The sequence below is a fragment of the Leptodactylus fuscus genome, chromosome 7 (assembly GCF_031893055.1).
Source record: "Leptodactylus fuscus isolate aLepFus1 chromosome 7, aLepFus1.hap2, whole genome shotgun sequence".
NCBI classification, from domain to species: domain Eukaryota; kingdom Metazoa; phylum Chordata; class Amphibia; order Anura; family Leptodactylidae; genus Leptodactylus; species Leptodactylus fuscus.
This window is the reverse complement of record NC_134271.1, coordinates 12,827,823-12,845,411: the sequence shown is the minus strand read 5'-3', so window position 1 is coordinate 12,845,411 and position 17,589 is coordinate 12,827,823. Positions and strand designations below refer to the sequence as shown.

The 17,589-nt window shown below is 45.9% G+C and overlaps 1 protein-coding gene across 1 annotated transcript in view; it reads left to right on the top strand.

Moving 5' to 3' along the window:
* Positions 1–10,939: 10,939 nt before the first annotated feature.
* Positions 10,940–17,589, top strand: part of PAMR1 (peptidase domain containing associated with muscle regeneration 1) — a 31,852-nt gene continuing 25,202 nt past the window's right edge. Inside the window, exon 1 of the mRNA XM_075281053.1 lies at positions 10,940–11,352. Within this exon, the coding sequence (XP_075137154.1) occupies positions 11,280–11,352 (73 nt within the window). The 5' untranslated portion in view covers positions 10,940–11,279. The remainder of the gene's footprint in view (positions 11,353–17,589) is intronic.

Sequence of the window (17,589 nt, the reverse complement as noted above, 5' to 3'; positions counted from 1 at the left end):
GGGAAGGTGGGAGGGGAATCGAGTAATGGCGCACTTTACCACGCGGTGTTCGATTCGATTCGAACATGCCGAACAGCCTAATATCCGATCGAACATGAGTTCGATAGAACACTGTTCGCTCATCTCTATTCAGGACAAATGTGGCCTCCGCACTGTTTACCAAGAACAGCGCCATACGTTGTTTAGTGGCTGTGTTTGGTATTGCAGCTCAGCCCATACACTTGGATGGGACTGAGCTTTAAACAGGCCATGTGAGTGATGAACGTTACGGCACATGGCCTGTGAAGTAGAAGTGATGCTCAGGACGTGTCGCTACCGCTTCAAACAGCTGATCTGTAGGGGGACCAGGCAGTTGTGGAGCAAATGCTTTTAGCCTCCAGGGGGCGCTGTATATTGAGTGTTGGGACATAGTGTGCTGGAAGAGAATGGACGTGAAGTGGAGGACTCACTGGGCTGGAGTAATGGCCGAAAGTCATTCTGTGGGGGCCACTATGGGGGTTATATCTTGTGTACTTACTATATCTGGGGCAATAAAGGGGCAGAAAAGGGGGCAATTACTATGTGGGGGCCAGTAACGGTGACAGTATACTGTTTGCGGGTGCCAATGAAGGGGCAATATGCTGTGCAGGGTGCAGAAAAGGGGGTAATATAAAGGAGGACGCTTACCATATGGGGGCAATAAAGGGCAATATATCATGTGGGGTCAACGCAGGGGTTAATATACCATGGGAGTAAAGGGGGTGTTATACCATGTGGGGGGCAATGATGGGGGTGTTATACCATGTGGAGGCAATGATGGGGGTGTTATACCATGAGGGGGCAATGATGGGGGTGTTATACCATGTGGGGACCAGTAAAGGTGGCGAACCCCTCTGATCGTCAGTTGATCGCCTATGCTAAGGATAGGTCATCCATTAATAGGCCTGGACAACCCCTTTTATATCATTCCCGCCCCCCTCCATCCTCGGCTATCCTCTCTTTTCTGATGTGATGAGGGCGATACGTTTTCCGTTTCGCTCCCCCACTCCGAGTACTTTCAGCCATTAATAATGGATATATTTTGTGCGCCGGCGCCTGCTCTGACTATAACGTTCTCCTATAATATCCTCACACAGCCGCTGATCTGATCTTATAATGGATCTGCCATTACCACCCGGCCGGGCCCCGGGCCCTCCGCACCTGCAGCCTCCACTACCTGTCGTTAGATAATTCTCTTCAATGAATATTAGAACAAAGAAAATGATCTCGTAATTGACGGTAAACAGAATCAGACGATGGGACTGACTGCAGTACGGTAAAATGTCAGCTATACAGTCATGGCCAAAAGTTTTGAGAATGACACAAATCTTCTATTCTCACATGATCTGCTCCCTCTGGTTTTTATGTGTGTTTGTCAGATGTTTTTATCACATACAGAAATATAATTGCAATCATATTATGAGTAACCAAAGCTTATAGTGACAGTTAGAATGAGTTAATGCAGCAAGTCAATATTTGCAGTGTTGACCCTTTTTCTTCAGGACCTCTGCAATTCTCCCTGGCATGCTCTCAATCAACTTCTGGACCAAATCCTGACTGATAGCCGTCCATTCTTGCACAATCAATGCTTGCATTTTGTCAGAATTTGTAGGTTTTTGTTTGTCCACCCGTCTCTTGATGATTGACCACAAGTTCTCAATGGGATTAAGATCTGGGGAGTTTCTAGGCCATGGACCCAAAATCTCTCTGTTTTGTTCCCTGAGCTATTTAGTTATCACCTTTGCTTTATGGTAAGATGCTCCATCATGCTGGAAAAGGCATTGTTGATCGCCAAACTGCTCTTGGACGGTTGGGAGAAGTTGATCTTGGAGGACATTCTGGTACCATTCTTTATTCATGGCTGTGTTTTTAGGCAAGACTGTGAGAGAGCCGATTCCCTTGGCTGAGAAGCAACCCCACACATGAATGGTTTCAGGATGCTTTACAGTTGGCATGAGACAAGACTGGTGGTAGCGCTCACCTCGTCTTCTCCGAATAAGTTGTTTTCCAGATGTCCCAAACAATGGAAAAGGGGATTCATCAGAGAAAATGACTTTACCCCAGTCCTCAGCAGTCCACTCCCTGTACCTTTTGCAGAATATCAGTCTGTCCCTGATGTTTTTTCTGGAGAGAAGTGGCTTCTTTGCTGCCCTCCTTGAGACCAGGCCTTGCTCCAAGAGTCTCCGCCTCACAGTGCGTGCAGATGCACTCACACCTGCCTGCTGCCATTCCTGAGTAAGCTCTGCACTGCTGGTAGCCCAATCCCGCAGCTGAAACACTTTTAAGAGATGGTCATGGCACTTGCTGGTCTTTCTTGGGCACCCTGGAGCCTTTTTGCCAACAATGGAACCTCTCTCCTTGAAGTTCTTGATGATGCGATAGATTGTTGACTGAGGTGCAATCTTTCTAGCTGCGATACTCTTCCCTGTTAGGCCATTTTTGTGCAGTGAAATGATGACTGCACGTGTTTCTTTAGAGATAACCATAGTTAACAGAAGAGAAACAATGATGCCAAGAAGCAGCCTCCTTTTACAGTGTCCAGTGGTGTCATTCTTACTTAATCATGACAGATTGATCTCCAGCCCTGTCCTCATCAACACCCACACCTGTGTTAATGGAGCAATCACTGAAACAATGTTAGCTGGTCCTTTTAAGGCAGAGCTGCAATGATGTTGAAATGTGTTTTGGGGGATAAAGTTCATTTTATAGGCAAATATTGACTTAGCAAGTAATTTTTGTTAAGCTGATCACTCTTTATAACATTCTGGAGTATATGAAAATTGCCATTAGAAAAACTGAAGCAGTAGACTTTGTAAAAATTAATATTTGTATCATTTTCAAAACTTTTGGCCATGACTGTAGTGACCATGAGCAAAGGGGCAGATGGAGTCAAGTTGTGTGATGTCATCAATTCGGCTTACATTGATTGGCTGAGACTGTATAGTAGACCTGGGTTAAAATGGAGGACCAAATATGGAGCTCTCGGGTCCACCAAGTTGCCCACCAATGAGCCCTGTAAGATAAGGGGTCAAAGCACATGACAACACTGCTGTTAGATGCCATATTGAATCTCAATGGACTGCCATATTGAGTCTCTATGGGTTGCCAAATTGAGTCCCTGTGGGCTGCCATATTGCGTTCCTATGGGTTGCCATATTGAGTCCCCTATGGGTTGCCATATTGAGTCCCTATAATTTTCCATATTGAGTCCCTATGAGTTGCCATATTGAATCCCTAATGGGTTACTTCATTGAATCCCCTATTGGTTGCCATATTGAGTCCCCTATAGGTTGCCATATTGAGTTCCTATGGGTTGCCATATTGAGTCCCCTATGTGTTGCCATATTGGGTCCCTAATGGGTTGCCATATTGATTCCCTATAGTTTTCCATATTGAGACTCTATGGGTTGCCATATTGAGTCAGTGTGGGCTGCCATATTGAGTTTCTATGGGTTGCCATATTGAGTCCCTATAGGTTGCCATATATTGAGTTCCTAATGGGTTACCATATTGATTCCCCTATGGGTTGTCATATTGAGTCCCTTATGGTTTGCCATATTGAGCCCTCTATGGGTTGCCATATTGAGCCCCCTATGGGTTGCCATATTGAGCCCCCTATGGGTTGCCATATTGAGCCCCCTATGGGTTGCCATATTGAGCCCCCTATGGGTTGCCATATTGAGCCCCCTATGGGTTGCCATATTGAGCCCCCTATGGGTTGCCATATTGAGCCCCCTATGGGTTGCCATATTGAGCCCCCTATGGGTTGCCATATTGAGCCCCCTATGGGTTGCCATATTGAGCCCCCTATGGGTTGCCATATTGAGCCCCCTATGGTTTGCCATATTGAGCCCCCTATGGGTTGCCATATTGAGTCCCTTATGGTTTGCCATATTGAGCCCCCTATGGGTTGCCATATTGAGTCCTCTATGGGTTACCATATTGAGTCCCACCAGTTAATATGTCTCCAACAACCCCTAGGAAATAGACTTTAGTGTCCTTCAAATTTGGGTGTCTTCTGCTGGACCATTAGTGGGTTAGAGCCTGGACCAACTGGAGGATCCTCTGGTACTATGGTGGGCCAATCTGGCACCAGTCCCTGCCCTTGACTGTGATCCTCTCGACATCTGCTCTGAACACTATCACGATCATTTTCATTCACTATCCAGCAGAGCCCGCAGTGCGCATGCGCCATGTCCAGGAGGACCAGTATGAAGAACCCCAACTATGTAAATGTTTTCATTGTTTTCGGTTTTCGTTGTAGTCGATTCTATTGGCCATTTCTTAGGATAAACAAGTCCGTCGCGGATCACATGAGGCTGTCGGTCTCAGACATCAATGTGTGGCGCAAGAGCTGGGAAGGAATCCCAACAACTTGCCGTGTCCTGGTAACAAGGAATACACAGGCCCGTGGAAAGAACATCTCAGGCTAAACACATGAGCTGGAAACTTTCCATTTACTTTACTTTGAGATAGTTGAGTTTTAGAATGTCTTCATTGTTACGTCATTCACGGCTTTCCAGGAGGAATAACAGAGGAACAACACGATGCAGAGTTCTAAGAAAGGAGTCTCCAGAAACCTGGGGCTTATAAGTATTTACAGGGAGGTCGGTTGAGGTGAGAGGATCCCTTTAAGAGCCTACAGGCGTCTTCATAGACCCTACAAGTATAAAGGCAATGTCGCATGGCGGTGACATATTTTGGGATGCCATAAGATTCTCAATCAAGAAATTAGGAAGTGTTTCTGAATTTCCTCGTTGCCTGTTTGTGCCAGAAGATGAAGTCCTGTGTCCCTGAGATTCCTGCCAGGACATGTTGAAATTCATATGGAGGAGATGTAGCAACAAGAAGGACGTGTCTGGGAGAACCTGACAGCTAATAAATAAGATTTCTATTCATCTCCCTCTCCGGCAGCAGGAAAACATCACGAAGAGAGATAGCGGAGGAATGTAAATACTTCTGCGGCTGCACTATGTCCCTCCAGAGCTGTAAGCTGTCCGCAAGACCTTCTTATAAACATATTATACTAGTTTGTAGGATCTGTCAGTATTTACCTCTATTCCTCCAATGTCCTGATAGAACCGTTACCATATAACCCTACTAGCATATGCCTGCGACTTCATCTGCGGATTGGTGTTAGCGCTGAGCCGCTTATATTTAGCCAATTGCTGTTGTGGATGACCCGCCAGCTCCCGCGTCTCGGCTCTGCTACATCGCAGCATATGCGCAACATACTCAGTTGTATGTACATCTCTGCATATGGAGAGCATACTCAGCTCTACTACAGCGCTTCTTAAGCTCTGCTACATCAGGCAATTGTGATTAGAGGGGTTTTGTTATGTGACGGTCTGAGCAGCTTCTGTGTTACAAAGGGCTGAAAGGATGTTGCTGAAATGTGCCAAAGTCCCCCCCCCCTCCCCCATCAGAGGCAGAACAACACATTCCCCGTGGTACTCACTGAAACTCTACACCCGATATACTCCTCTTGCCCACACACAGCCTGCATGTTCTGTAGTTTCCTGATCTTCCATGAGACTCAATTTTCTTCAGCTTTCACACTGTCCGGCTTCATCCTGTATAGCTCTGCCCACAAACTAGTGAGTAGCTCCGCCCACTGCCTAGCATGATCCTATCCTAGAATGGCTCAAGGACCTGTGATGATGTCATCACACATCCTTTAGTGTTGTGTGAACCTAAATTCCTTCACTGCAGTCGTGTAGTGACGTCATTTACCGGGATAAAAAGTAGCTTATGTTTTAATCGGGGTTCCTATCTATGTATGTGGCAATATTTCATGCAAATCCGTTCAGCCATTTTTGCGTGATTGAGGAACAAACACACAAACTTTCACATTTATAATATTAGTAGGATAATACTACCTCCTATGTACAAGAATGTAACTACTATAATACTGCCCTCTATGTACAAGAATATAACTACCCCTAACTAGACCATGAGGCTAGTTGGGGGTCACTTTGAAGACGAGTCACAACCATGATTGGTCCACTCATGTATCAGGGCCCTGGTGGAACTGCCCCTTACACCCGTAAATGTAGGCTACCTTTTAGCTGAGTTCCCTTTCCAAGACCTACAACGCCGGTGTGTTGTCCGTTTCCTTGGGGTAGACCATGTGGTTAGTTGGGGGCAGGGAGCACTGACCCAGTAGGCCCCATATACCTGTGTAGGACTCTTCTCTCCAAATGAGATGGGAACAAGGACCAAGGAATGGAGAAACATACCCCAAGTTCTTCTATTGTGGGTAACATAATGGCACCATAGTGGGGGCCCACTTTGATCTTTGCTATGGGGGGCCCCTCTCTTCTTGATAACCTTTGAACTCTTGTCTCTGCTGAATCTGCAGTCAGATCTCCTTCAGACCCCGGAGAATGGGTAAAATGACTCTGCGCTCCGTCGTCCTTCTTACATCACAGCCCTATTATCTCATCAGACATCCCCAGACCTGCAGACAGTTCACTTGGATATTCGGAGGGGCCCCTGACTAAATGGAGGTAATCACCTTGTGGTTAGCTGCCGTCTCTGGAAGCCATCAAGTCAAGAAGCCCGCCCCCCGCCCGTCTGTCTGCCCGGACCTGTGGGGTTCACTTGTCCCGTACACTGTTACATAAAGAACATTGGCAAAAAAGTTTCAAAAATATTCCGGAACTCTAGAAAAACTCTGCACCTTTGTGACAACCAGAAGTCATGCTATCCATCCAAGCCATAGGGGGCAGTATTGTCGTAGTCAGGACTACTGTAATGAAGATATTCTGCATGGATTGATGTAAGACCACCAGGGGAAGTAACAACACAAGTGCAAGCTCTTAGGATATATACAATAACTGACCACAAGGGGCAGCAGAGCTCTGGATTCTCTTCCAGATGCTCCTCGGGGGTGTGGCCACCGCTTCAGCTTGCAAGCAAGTTTCCATTCATTACCCTTATTCAGTCCTTAAAGTCATGTGATTATTGAGACCTATGATGGAAGGAGCGAAGCAGGCAGAGGTCAGGACAGAAAGGGCCACAAGAAATTCGGTCAGATCCAGGTGGCAAATGAGATAATGTGCACAAAGAGAACAGACAACCAGGATGGACAATATTGCTCAGGACTGATAAAAAAGCATAGAGGCGCCACATTGTCCATAGGTTGTGTCTGGTATTGCAGCTCAGTTCTATTCAAGTTAATGGACCTGAGCTGCAATACCAAACTCAACCTGTGAACAGGGGTGGCGCTGATTTTGAAAGAAGGCAGTAGTATTGCTCTAATTCTGGACAACCCCTTTATACAATGACAATTGTTACCTGAGCCACCTCCCCATTACATCCTGTCTTCCGAGTAGATCTCTCCCTTGGCGAGCTGGGTATTTCCTAGTATTACATATGTACAGTTCTGTGTTTATCATTACAGATCTACGCCTGAAGAGAATGCGAATATCTTCTGCGGTGGCGGCCACCTTGTAAAAGTTCCAGCGCTCTTGAATGTTCCTCACAGCTGTCAAAATGATTCCCAAAAACCGCATCGTCCCGCTGTGTGCGCCCTGAAAATACAAAGACAAGTTTCCATTTATTAAATGTTGGGCTGCTCCGAGGAAAACGGCTCAGAAGGAACAAGGAACGTCTTATAGAAACCCTGGAGACTTACAAGAACAGTCATAGAAAGATAGTCAGTGATGTCTGTATATTATCTATAGAACTATCTATCTCCTATCTATCTATCTATCTCCTATCTATCTATCTATCTATCTATCTATCTATCTCCTATCTATCTATCTATCTATCTATCAATCTATCTCCTATCTATCTATCTATCTATCTCCTATCTATCTATCTATCTATCTATCTATCTATCTATCTATCTATCTCCTATCTATCTATCTATCTATCTATCTATCTATCTCCTATCTATCTATCTATCTATCTATCTATCTATCTATCTATCTCCTATCTATCTATCTATCTATCTATCTATCTATCTCCTATCTATCTATCTATCTATCAATCTATCTCCTATCTATCTATCTATCTATCTATCTATCTATCTATCTATCTATCTATCTATCTATCATCTATCTATCTATCTACTATCTATCATCTATCTATCTATCTATCTATCTATCTATCTATCTATCTATCTCCTATCTATCTATCTATCTATCTATCTATCTATCTCCTATCTATCTATCTATCTATCTATCTATCTATCTTCTATCTATCTATCTATCTATCTATCTATCTATCTATCTATCTATCTATCTCCTATCTATCTATCTATCTATCTATCTATCTCATATCTATCTCCTATCTATCTATCTATCTATCTATCTATCTATCAATCTATCTATCTATCTATCTATCTATCAATCTATCTCCTATCTATCTATCTATCTATCTATCTATCTCCTATCTATCTATCTATCTATCTATCAATCTATCTCCTATCTATCTATCTATCTATCTATCTATCTATCTATCTATCTACCTATCTCCTATCTATCTATCGATCTATCTATCTATCTATCTATCTATCTATCTCCTATCTATCATCTATCTATCTATCTATCTATCTATCTATCTATCTATCTCCTATCTATCTATCTATCTATCTATCTATCTCCTATCTATCTATCTATCTATCTATCTATCTATCTATCTATCTCCTATCTATCTATCTATCTATCTATCTCCTATCTATCTATCTATCTATCTATCTATCTCCTATCTATCTATCTATCTATCTATCTATCTATCTATCTCCTATCTATCATCTATCTATCTATCTATCTATCTCCTATCTATCTATCTATCTATCTATCTATCTATCTATCTATCTCCTATCTATCTATCTCCTATCTATCTATCTATCTATCTATCTATCTATCTGTCTCCTATCTATCTATCTATCTATCTATCTATCTATCTATCTCCTATCTATCTATCTATCTATCTATCTATCTATCTCCTATCTATCTATCTATCTATCTATCTATCTATCTATCTATCATCTATCTATCTATCTCCTATCTATCTATCTATCTATCTATCTATCTGTCTCCTATCTATCTATCTATCTATCTATCTATCTATCTATCTATCTATCTATCTCCTATCTATCTATCTATCTATCTATCTATCTATCATCTATCTATCTATCTCCTATCTATCTATCTATCTATCTATCTATCTGTCTCCTATCTATCTATCTATCTATCTATCTATCTATCTATCTCCTATCTATCTATCTATCTATCTATCTATCTATCTATCATCTATCTATCTATCTATCTATCTATCATCTATCTATCTATCTATCTATCTATCTATCTATCCCATACAGTCCCTTCTCATTCAGACGCTGACACTGGATAGTACAGGGTGACACTGTTGTACCCTCGGACTGCAGGGCAGCTTGGACTTGTTTGGATGTTAGTCGAGGTTCTTTATCCGCCATCCGCACAATCTTGCGTTGAAATCTCTGGTCAATTTTTCTTTTGCGTCCACATCTAGGGAGGTTAGCCACAGGGCCATGGGCTTTACACTTCTTGATGACACTGCGCACGGTAGACACAGGAACATTCAGGTCTTTGGAGATGGACTTGTAGCCTTGAGATTGCTCAGGCTTCCTCACAATTTTGCTTCTCAAGTCCTCAGACAGTTCTTTGGTCTTCTTTCTTTTCTCCATGCTCAATGTGGTCACACAAGGACACAGGACAGAGGTGGAGTCAACTTTAATCCATTTCAACTGGCTGCAAGTGTGATTTAGTGATTGCCACCACCTGTTAGGTGCCTCAGGTAAGTAACAGGTGCTGTTAATTACACAAATTAGAGAAGCATCACATGATTTTTCAAACAGTGCCAATACTTTTGTCCACCCCCTTTTTTATGTTTGGTGTGGAATTATATCCAATTTGGCTTTTTGACAATTCTTTTTGTGGTTTTCCATTGAAGACAAATTAAATGAAGATAATAATACCAAAGAGTTTGTGATTGCAATCATTTTCTGGAAGAAACTGAGTATTATCTGACAGAATTGCAGGGGTGCCAATACTTTTGGCCAACACTCTATCTATCTATCTAGATTTTCAGGGTCACAGTCCTCAGTACTGGCAGGGACCGACTCCATTCCCTGGCCTCCTCTGACCTTTCAGTCCTGTGCAGCGTCTCCCTGATATACTTGGCAGGCCCATGTCCTCTCTTCATTGCTCACTACACAATCCAGGGTCACTCTTTTCCTAGCACGGCGCCATACATTGTACAGTGGCCGTGCTTGGTACTGCAGCGCGATCTCATTCACTTTAATGAGACAGAGCCATGTGACCGGTGATCATGGTGCCACATGGCCTGTGAAATCTAAACTAGTTCTCCTGGGGACTGTCACCTACTTTATCAAGACGCTTTAATGTCTAATCTTCCTAGATTTATCCTTCCTGTAAAAGATGGGACTTGAGATAAGATCAGACTACACTGTGGACTTGTCTGTTACCGGTAGACACCAAACGATAGGAAATTTCTAATTAAGACTATTTGTAAAGTTGCTCCATTTCTTCTTTCAGGTGCATTGAAGCAAACACGGTTGCAAAAGTATTCACCCCCCTTCATTTTTCATGTCTATGCTCCATGACTCCCTTTGGGAAATGTCACGGTGTTGGTGTGAATGATCCCTTACCAGGACACAATGCTGACCCCCCCCCTAGTGTATTTCCTTTCCAGGACCCCCGGGGGCTTCCCATTTGACAAATGTCACTATTACGCACTCTATAAATTAGTTAATATTTAATTAGTTTTGGGGATGGCGTCAATGATGAGGAATGTATGTTATTGCAAACACATGTATTGGACACGGAGACGAGAATTTTTTCCAGACTCCATGCCAGGTCAGGACGGGGTCTGAAGCGAATTATTGTGTCGACGTCTCGTTCGCCTCAGACCGATCCGCCTTCTGCTTATGGTACCTGCACAATCCCTGCGCTACTGTCTGCGGTGTCAGCGGGGCCGGGGCATGGTGGAGCAGGAATCCCAGATCTGCTGCTTAGTCAGTGACCTCACAGGCTGCCTCAGGGGTTGTCTGCTGCGGAGCGCAAAGAGTTAAAACAGCGGAGTGTTTTTGGGGTGACGTAGTCTGGAAGACCCCAGTGGAAGCTTTCGGTGAGGGTGTCACTGCCTGGATGATACAAAGTGTGAAACCTGAGACCCCAGCCCTGTAAGAATGAAGAGACGGAGACCCTGAGCCCTTACAGAGCGTCTGCAGTGGGATCAGAGACGACACCATGACCCTGACAGCGAGGAGCGGCCTGACTCTGCTCTACCTCTGCGCCATCTCTGCCTACCCCAGGAGTTCAAGTGAGTACCAGCTGTGATGTCACCGGGACGTCTGACACCTCTCAGGGCTAGAGACGGATCCCGAACCTATTGCATAGAATACAATAGGAAAATCACAGAACAGTGCCCGCAACTTCCAAATTTGCAACTCTCTCTAGTTTCCTGGATACATTCCACCAGATAGAAAGAGCAAGTCAGGGAATTATGGAAGGATTTCTGGAAATAGAAAACAAAAGTAACAGCGCCCCTCTTGCCCATAGGCTATGACTGGTATTGCAGCTTAGTCTCATTTCCTCCAGTACCAGCCCATGGGCCGGAGTGGTTTTCTTACTGGATAAAATATCCTTTAAAAAAAATTTGGACAGTTCCTTTAAGAAGATATTCAAGTACATTATTGATATGAATCCAACGACTACCACGACTTGTCTTCACAGTGTGTAGGTGCTCGGTGCTAGATTGCTGGGAATACCTTGTCTGCATCCATTAACATTACAGGGGAACTCCGGAAAGCTCTGATCTTGGGATTTAAATATTTACATGCACAGCGCCCCCTGGAGAAGGAACATAGATATCTTTGTAGAAAGACCAGTATATCACCCCAGCCCTGCAGATAGATAGGTTACTGTCACCAGACCCAGCATATCACCCCAGCCCTGCAGATAGATAGGTTACTGTCACCAGACCCAGCATATCACCCCAGCCCTGCAGATAGATAGGTTACTGTCACCAGAACCAGCATATCACCCCAGCCCTGCAGATAGGTTACTGTCACCAGAACCAGCAAATCACCCCAGCCCTGCAGATAGATAGGTTAGGGACACCAGATCCCAGCAAATCACCCAGCCCTGCAGATAGATAGGTTACTGTCACCAGACCCAGCATATCAACCCAGCCCTGCAGATAGATAGGTTAGTGTCACCAGAACCAGCATATCACCCCAGCCCTGCAGATAGATAGGTTACTGTCACCAGACCCAGCATATCAACCCAGCCCTTCAGATAGATAGGTTAGTGTCACCAGAACCAGCATATCACCCCAGCCCTGCAGATAAATAGGTTACTGTCACCAGAACCAGCATATCACCCCAGCCCTGCAGATAGATAGGTTAGTGTCACCAGAACCAGCATATCACCCCAGCCCTGCAGATAGATAGGTTACTGTCACCAGAACCAGCATATCACCCCAGCCCTGTAGATAGATAGGTTACTGTCACCAGAACCAGCAAATCACCCCAGCCCTGCAGATAGATAGGTTAGTGTCACCAGAACCAGTATATCACCCCAGCCCTGCAGATAGATAGGTTAGTGTCACCAGACCCAGCATATCAACCCAGCCCTGCAGATAGATAGGTTACTGTCACCAGACCCAGCATATCAACCCAGCCCTGCAGATAGATAGGTTAGTGTCACCAGACCCAGCATATCACCCAGCCCTGCAGATAGATAGGTTAGTGTCACCAGAACCAGCATATCACCCCAGCCCTGCAGATAGATAGGTTACTGTCACCAGACCCAGCATATCAACCCAGCCCTTCAGATAGATAGGTTAGTGTCACCAGAACCAGCATATCACCCCAGCCCTGCAGATAAATAGGTTACTGTCACCAGAACCAGCATATCACCCCAGCCCTGCAGATAGATAGGTTAGTGTCACCAGAACCAGCATATCACCCCAGCCCTGCAGATAGATAGGTTACTGTCACCAGAACCAGCATATCACCCCAGCCCTGTAGATAGATAGGTTACTGTCACCAGAACCAGCAAATCACCCCAGCCCTGCAGATAGATAGGTTAGTGTCACCAGAACCAGTATATCACCCCAGCCCTGCAGATAGATAGGTTAGTGTCACCAGACCCAGCATATCAACCCAGCCCTGCAGATAGATAGGTTACTGTCACCAGACCCAGCATATCAACCCAGCCCTGCAGATAGATAGGTTAGTGTCACCAGACCCAGCATATCACCCCAGTCCTGCAGATAGATAGGTTAGTGTCACCAGAACCAGCATATCACCCCAGCCCTGCAGATAGATAGGTTAGTGTCACCAGGACCAGCATATCACCCCAGCTCTGCAGATAGATAGGTTACTGTCACCAGGACCAGCATATCACCCCAGCTCTGCAGATAGATAGGTTAGTGTCACCAGACCCAGCATATCACCCCAGCCCTGCAGATACATAGGTTACTGTCACCAGACCCAGCATATCACCCCAGTCCTGCAGATAGATAGGTTAGTGTCACCAGACTCAGCATATCACCCCAGCCCTGCAGATAGATAGGTTAGTGTCACCAGACCCAGCATATCACCCCAGCCCTGCAGATAGATAGGTTAGTGTCACCAGACCCAGCATATCACCCCAGCCCTGCAGATAGATAGGTTAGTGTCATCAGATCCAGCATATCACCCCAGCCCTGCAGATAGATAGGTTACTGTCACCAGAACCAGCATATCACCCCAGTCCTGCAGATAGATAGGTTAGTGTCACCAGAACCAGCATATCACCCCAGTCCTGCAGATAGATAGGTTAGTGTCACCAGAACCAGCATATCACCCCAGTCCTGCAGATAGATAGGTTACTGTCACCAGAACCAGCATATCACCCCAGTCCTGCAGATAGATAGGTTAGTGTCACCAGAACCAGCATATCACCCCAGCCCTGCAGATAGATAGGTTAGTGTCACCAGAACCAGCAAATCACCCCAGCCCTGCAGATAGATAGGTTACTGTCACCACAGCCAGCATATCACCCCAGCCCTGCAGATAGATAGGTTATACTGTCACCAGACCCAGCATATCACCCCAGCCCTGCAGATAGATAGGTTACTGTCACCAGACCCAGCATATCACCCCAGTCCTGCAGATAGATAGGTTACTGTCACCAGACCCAGCATATCACCCCAGTCCTGCAGATAGATAGGTTAGTGTCACCAGACTCAGCATATCACCCCAGCCCTGCAGATAGATAGGTTAGTGTCACCAGACCCAGCATATCACCCCAGCCCTGCAGATAGATAGGTCAGTGGCACCAGAACCAGCATATCACCCCAGCCCTGCAGATAGATAGGTTACTGTCACCAGAACCAGCATATCACCCCAGCCCTGCAGATAGATAGGTTACTGTCACCAGAACCAGCATATCACCCCAGTCCTGCAGATAGATAGGTTAGTGTCACCAGAACCAGCATATCACCCCAGTCCTGCAGATAGATAGGTTACTGTCACCAGAACCAGCATATCACCCCAGTCCTGCAGATAGATAGGTTAGTGTCACCAGAACCAGCATATCACCCCAGCCCTGCAGATAGATAGGTTAGTGTCACCAGAACCAGCAAATCACCCCAGCCCTGCAGATAGATAGGTTAGTGTCACCAGACCCAGCATATCACCCCAGCCCTGCAGATAGATAGGTTACTGTCACCACAGCCAGCATATCACCCCAGCCCTGCAGATAGATAGGTTATACTGTCACCAGACCCAGCATATCACCCCAGCCCTGCAGATAGATAGGTTAGTGTCACCAGACCCAGCATATCACCCCAGCCCTGCAGATAGATAGGTTACTGTCACCAGAACCAGCATATCACCCCAGCCCTGCAGATAGATAGGTTACTGTCACCACAGCCAGCATATCACCCCAGCCCTGCAGATAAATAGGTTACTGTCACCAGAACCAGCATATCACCCCAGCCCTGCAGATAGATAGGTTACTGTCACCAGAACCAGCATATCACCCCAGTCCTGCAGATAGATAGGTTAGTGTCACCAGAACCAGCATATCACCCCAGTCCTGCAGATAGATAGGTTACTGTCACCAGAACCAGCATATCACCCCAGTCCTGCAGATAGATAGGTTAGTGTCACCAGAACCAGCATATCACCCCAGCCCTGCAGATAGATAGGTTAGTGTCACCAGAACCAGCAAATCACCCCAGCCCTGCAGATAGATAGGTTACTGTCACCACAGCCAGCATATCACCCCAGCCCTGCAGATAGATAGGTTATACTGTCACCAGACCCAGCATATCACCCCAGCCCTGCAGATAGATAGGTTACTGTCACCAGACCCAGCATATCACCCCAGTCCTGCAGATAGATAGGTTACTGTCACCAGACCCAGCATATCACCCCAGTCCTGCAGATAGATAGGTTAGTGTCACCAGACTCAGCATATCACCCCAGCCCTGCAGATAGATAGGTTAGTGTCACCAGACCCAGCATATCACCCCAGCCCTGCAGATAGATAGGTCAGTGGCACCAGAACCAGCATATCACCCCAGCCCTGCAGATAGATAGGTTACTGTCACCAGAACCAGCATATCACCCCAGCCCTGCAGATAGATAGGTTACTGTCACCAGAACCAGCATATCACCCCAGTCCTGCAGATAGATAGGTTAGTGTCACCAGAACCAGCATATCACCCCAGTCCTGCAGATAGATAGGTTACTGTCACCAGAACCAGCATATCACCCCAGTCCTGCAGATAGATAGGTTAGTGTCACCAGAACCAGCATATCACCCCAGCCCTGCAGATAGATAGGTTAGTGTCACCAGAACCAGCAAATCACCCCAGCCCTGCAGATAGATAGGTTAGTGTCACCAGACCCAGCATATCACCCCAGCCCTGCAGATAGATAGGTTACTGTCACCACAGCCAGCATATCACCCCAGCCCTGCAGATAGATAGGTTATACTGTCACCAGACCCAGCATATCACCCCAGCCCTGCAGATAGATAGGTTAGTGTCACCAGACCCAGCATATCACCCCAGCCCTGCAGATAGATAGGTTACTGTCACCAGAACCAGCATATCACCCCAGCCCTGCAGATAGATAGGTTACTGTCACCACAGCCAGCATATCACCCCAGCCCTGCAGATAAATAGGTTACTGTCACCAGAACCAGCATATCACCCCAGCCCTGCAGATAGATAGGTTATACTGTCACCAGACCCAGCATATCAACCCAGCCCTGCAGATAGATAGGTTACTGTCACCAGACCCAGCATATCAACCCAGCCCTGCAGATAGATAGGTTACTGTCACCAGGACCAGCATATCACCCCAGCTCTGCAGATAGATAGGTTAGTGTCACCAGACCCAGCATATCACCCCAGCCCTGCAGATAGATAGGTTAGTGTCACCAGAACCAGCATATCACCCCAGCCCTGCAGATAGATAGGTTACTGTCACCAGAACCAGCATATCACCCCAGTCCTGCAGATAGATAGGTTAGTGTCACCAGAACCAGCATATCACCCCAGCCCTGCAGATAGATAGGTTAGTGTCACCAGACCCAGCATATCACCCCAGCCCTGCAGATAGATAGGTTACTGTCACCAGAACCAGCATATCACCCCAGCCCTGCAGATAGATAGGTTATTGTCACCAGACCCAGCATATCACCCCAGCCCTGCAGATAGATAGGTTACTGTCACCAGAACCAGCATATCACCCCAGTCCTGCAGATAGATAGGTTAGTGTCACCAGAACCAGCATATCACCCCAGTCCTGCAGATAGATAGGTTACTGTCACCAGAACCAGCATATCACCCCAGCCCTGCAGATAGATAGGTTACTGTCACCAGAACCAGCATATCACCCCAGTCCTGCAGATAGATAGGTTAGTGTCACCAGAACCAGCATATCACCCCAGCCCTGCAGATAGATAGGTTACTGTCACCAGAACCAGCATATCACCCCAGCCCTGCAGATAGATAGGTTACTGTCACCAGAACCAGCATATCACCCCAGCCCTGCAGATAGATAGGTTACTGTCACCAGAACCAGCATATCACCCCAGCCCTGCAGATAGATAGGTTACTGTCACCAGAACCAGTATATCACCCCAGCCCTGCAGATAGATAGGTTAGTGTCACCAGAACCAGCATATCACCCAGCCCTGCAGATAAATAGGTTAGTGTCACCAGAACCGGCAAATCACCCCAGCCCTGCAGATAGGTTAGTGTCACCTCAATCTTACAGTGTTTTCCCCTTGTGAATTGCCGTCCCCATTCCAGAGAGATTGCTGTTTTTATCAATATGCAAATTACCACTTTGGAGCAACAAAAGCGCTGTCGTTGCTTCAAAGAGCTCATTTGCATATTGAAAAAACAGCGATATCTCAGTAACCGAGGCAGTAATTCACAAGGGGAAAACACTGTATGATTCAGGGGACCCTAACCTATCTATCTACAGGTTTGGGGTGATATGCTGGGGACAATCCCTTTAAGAAGACATATTGCTATTAATGCTACTAC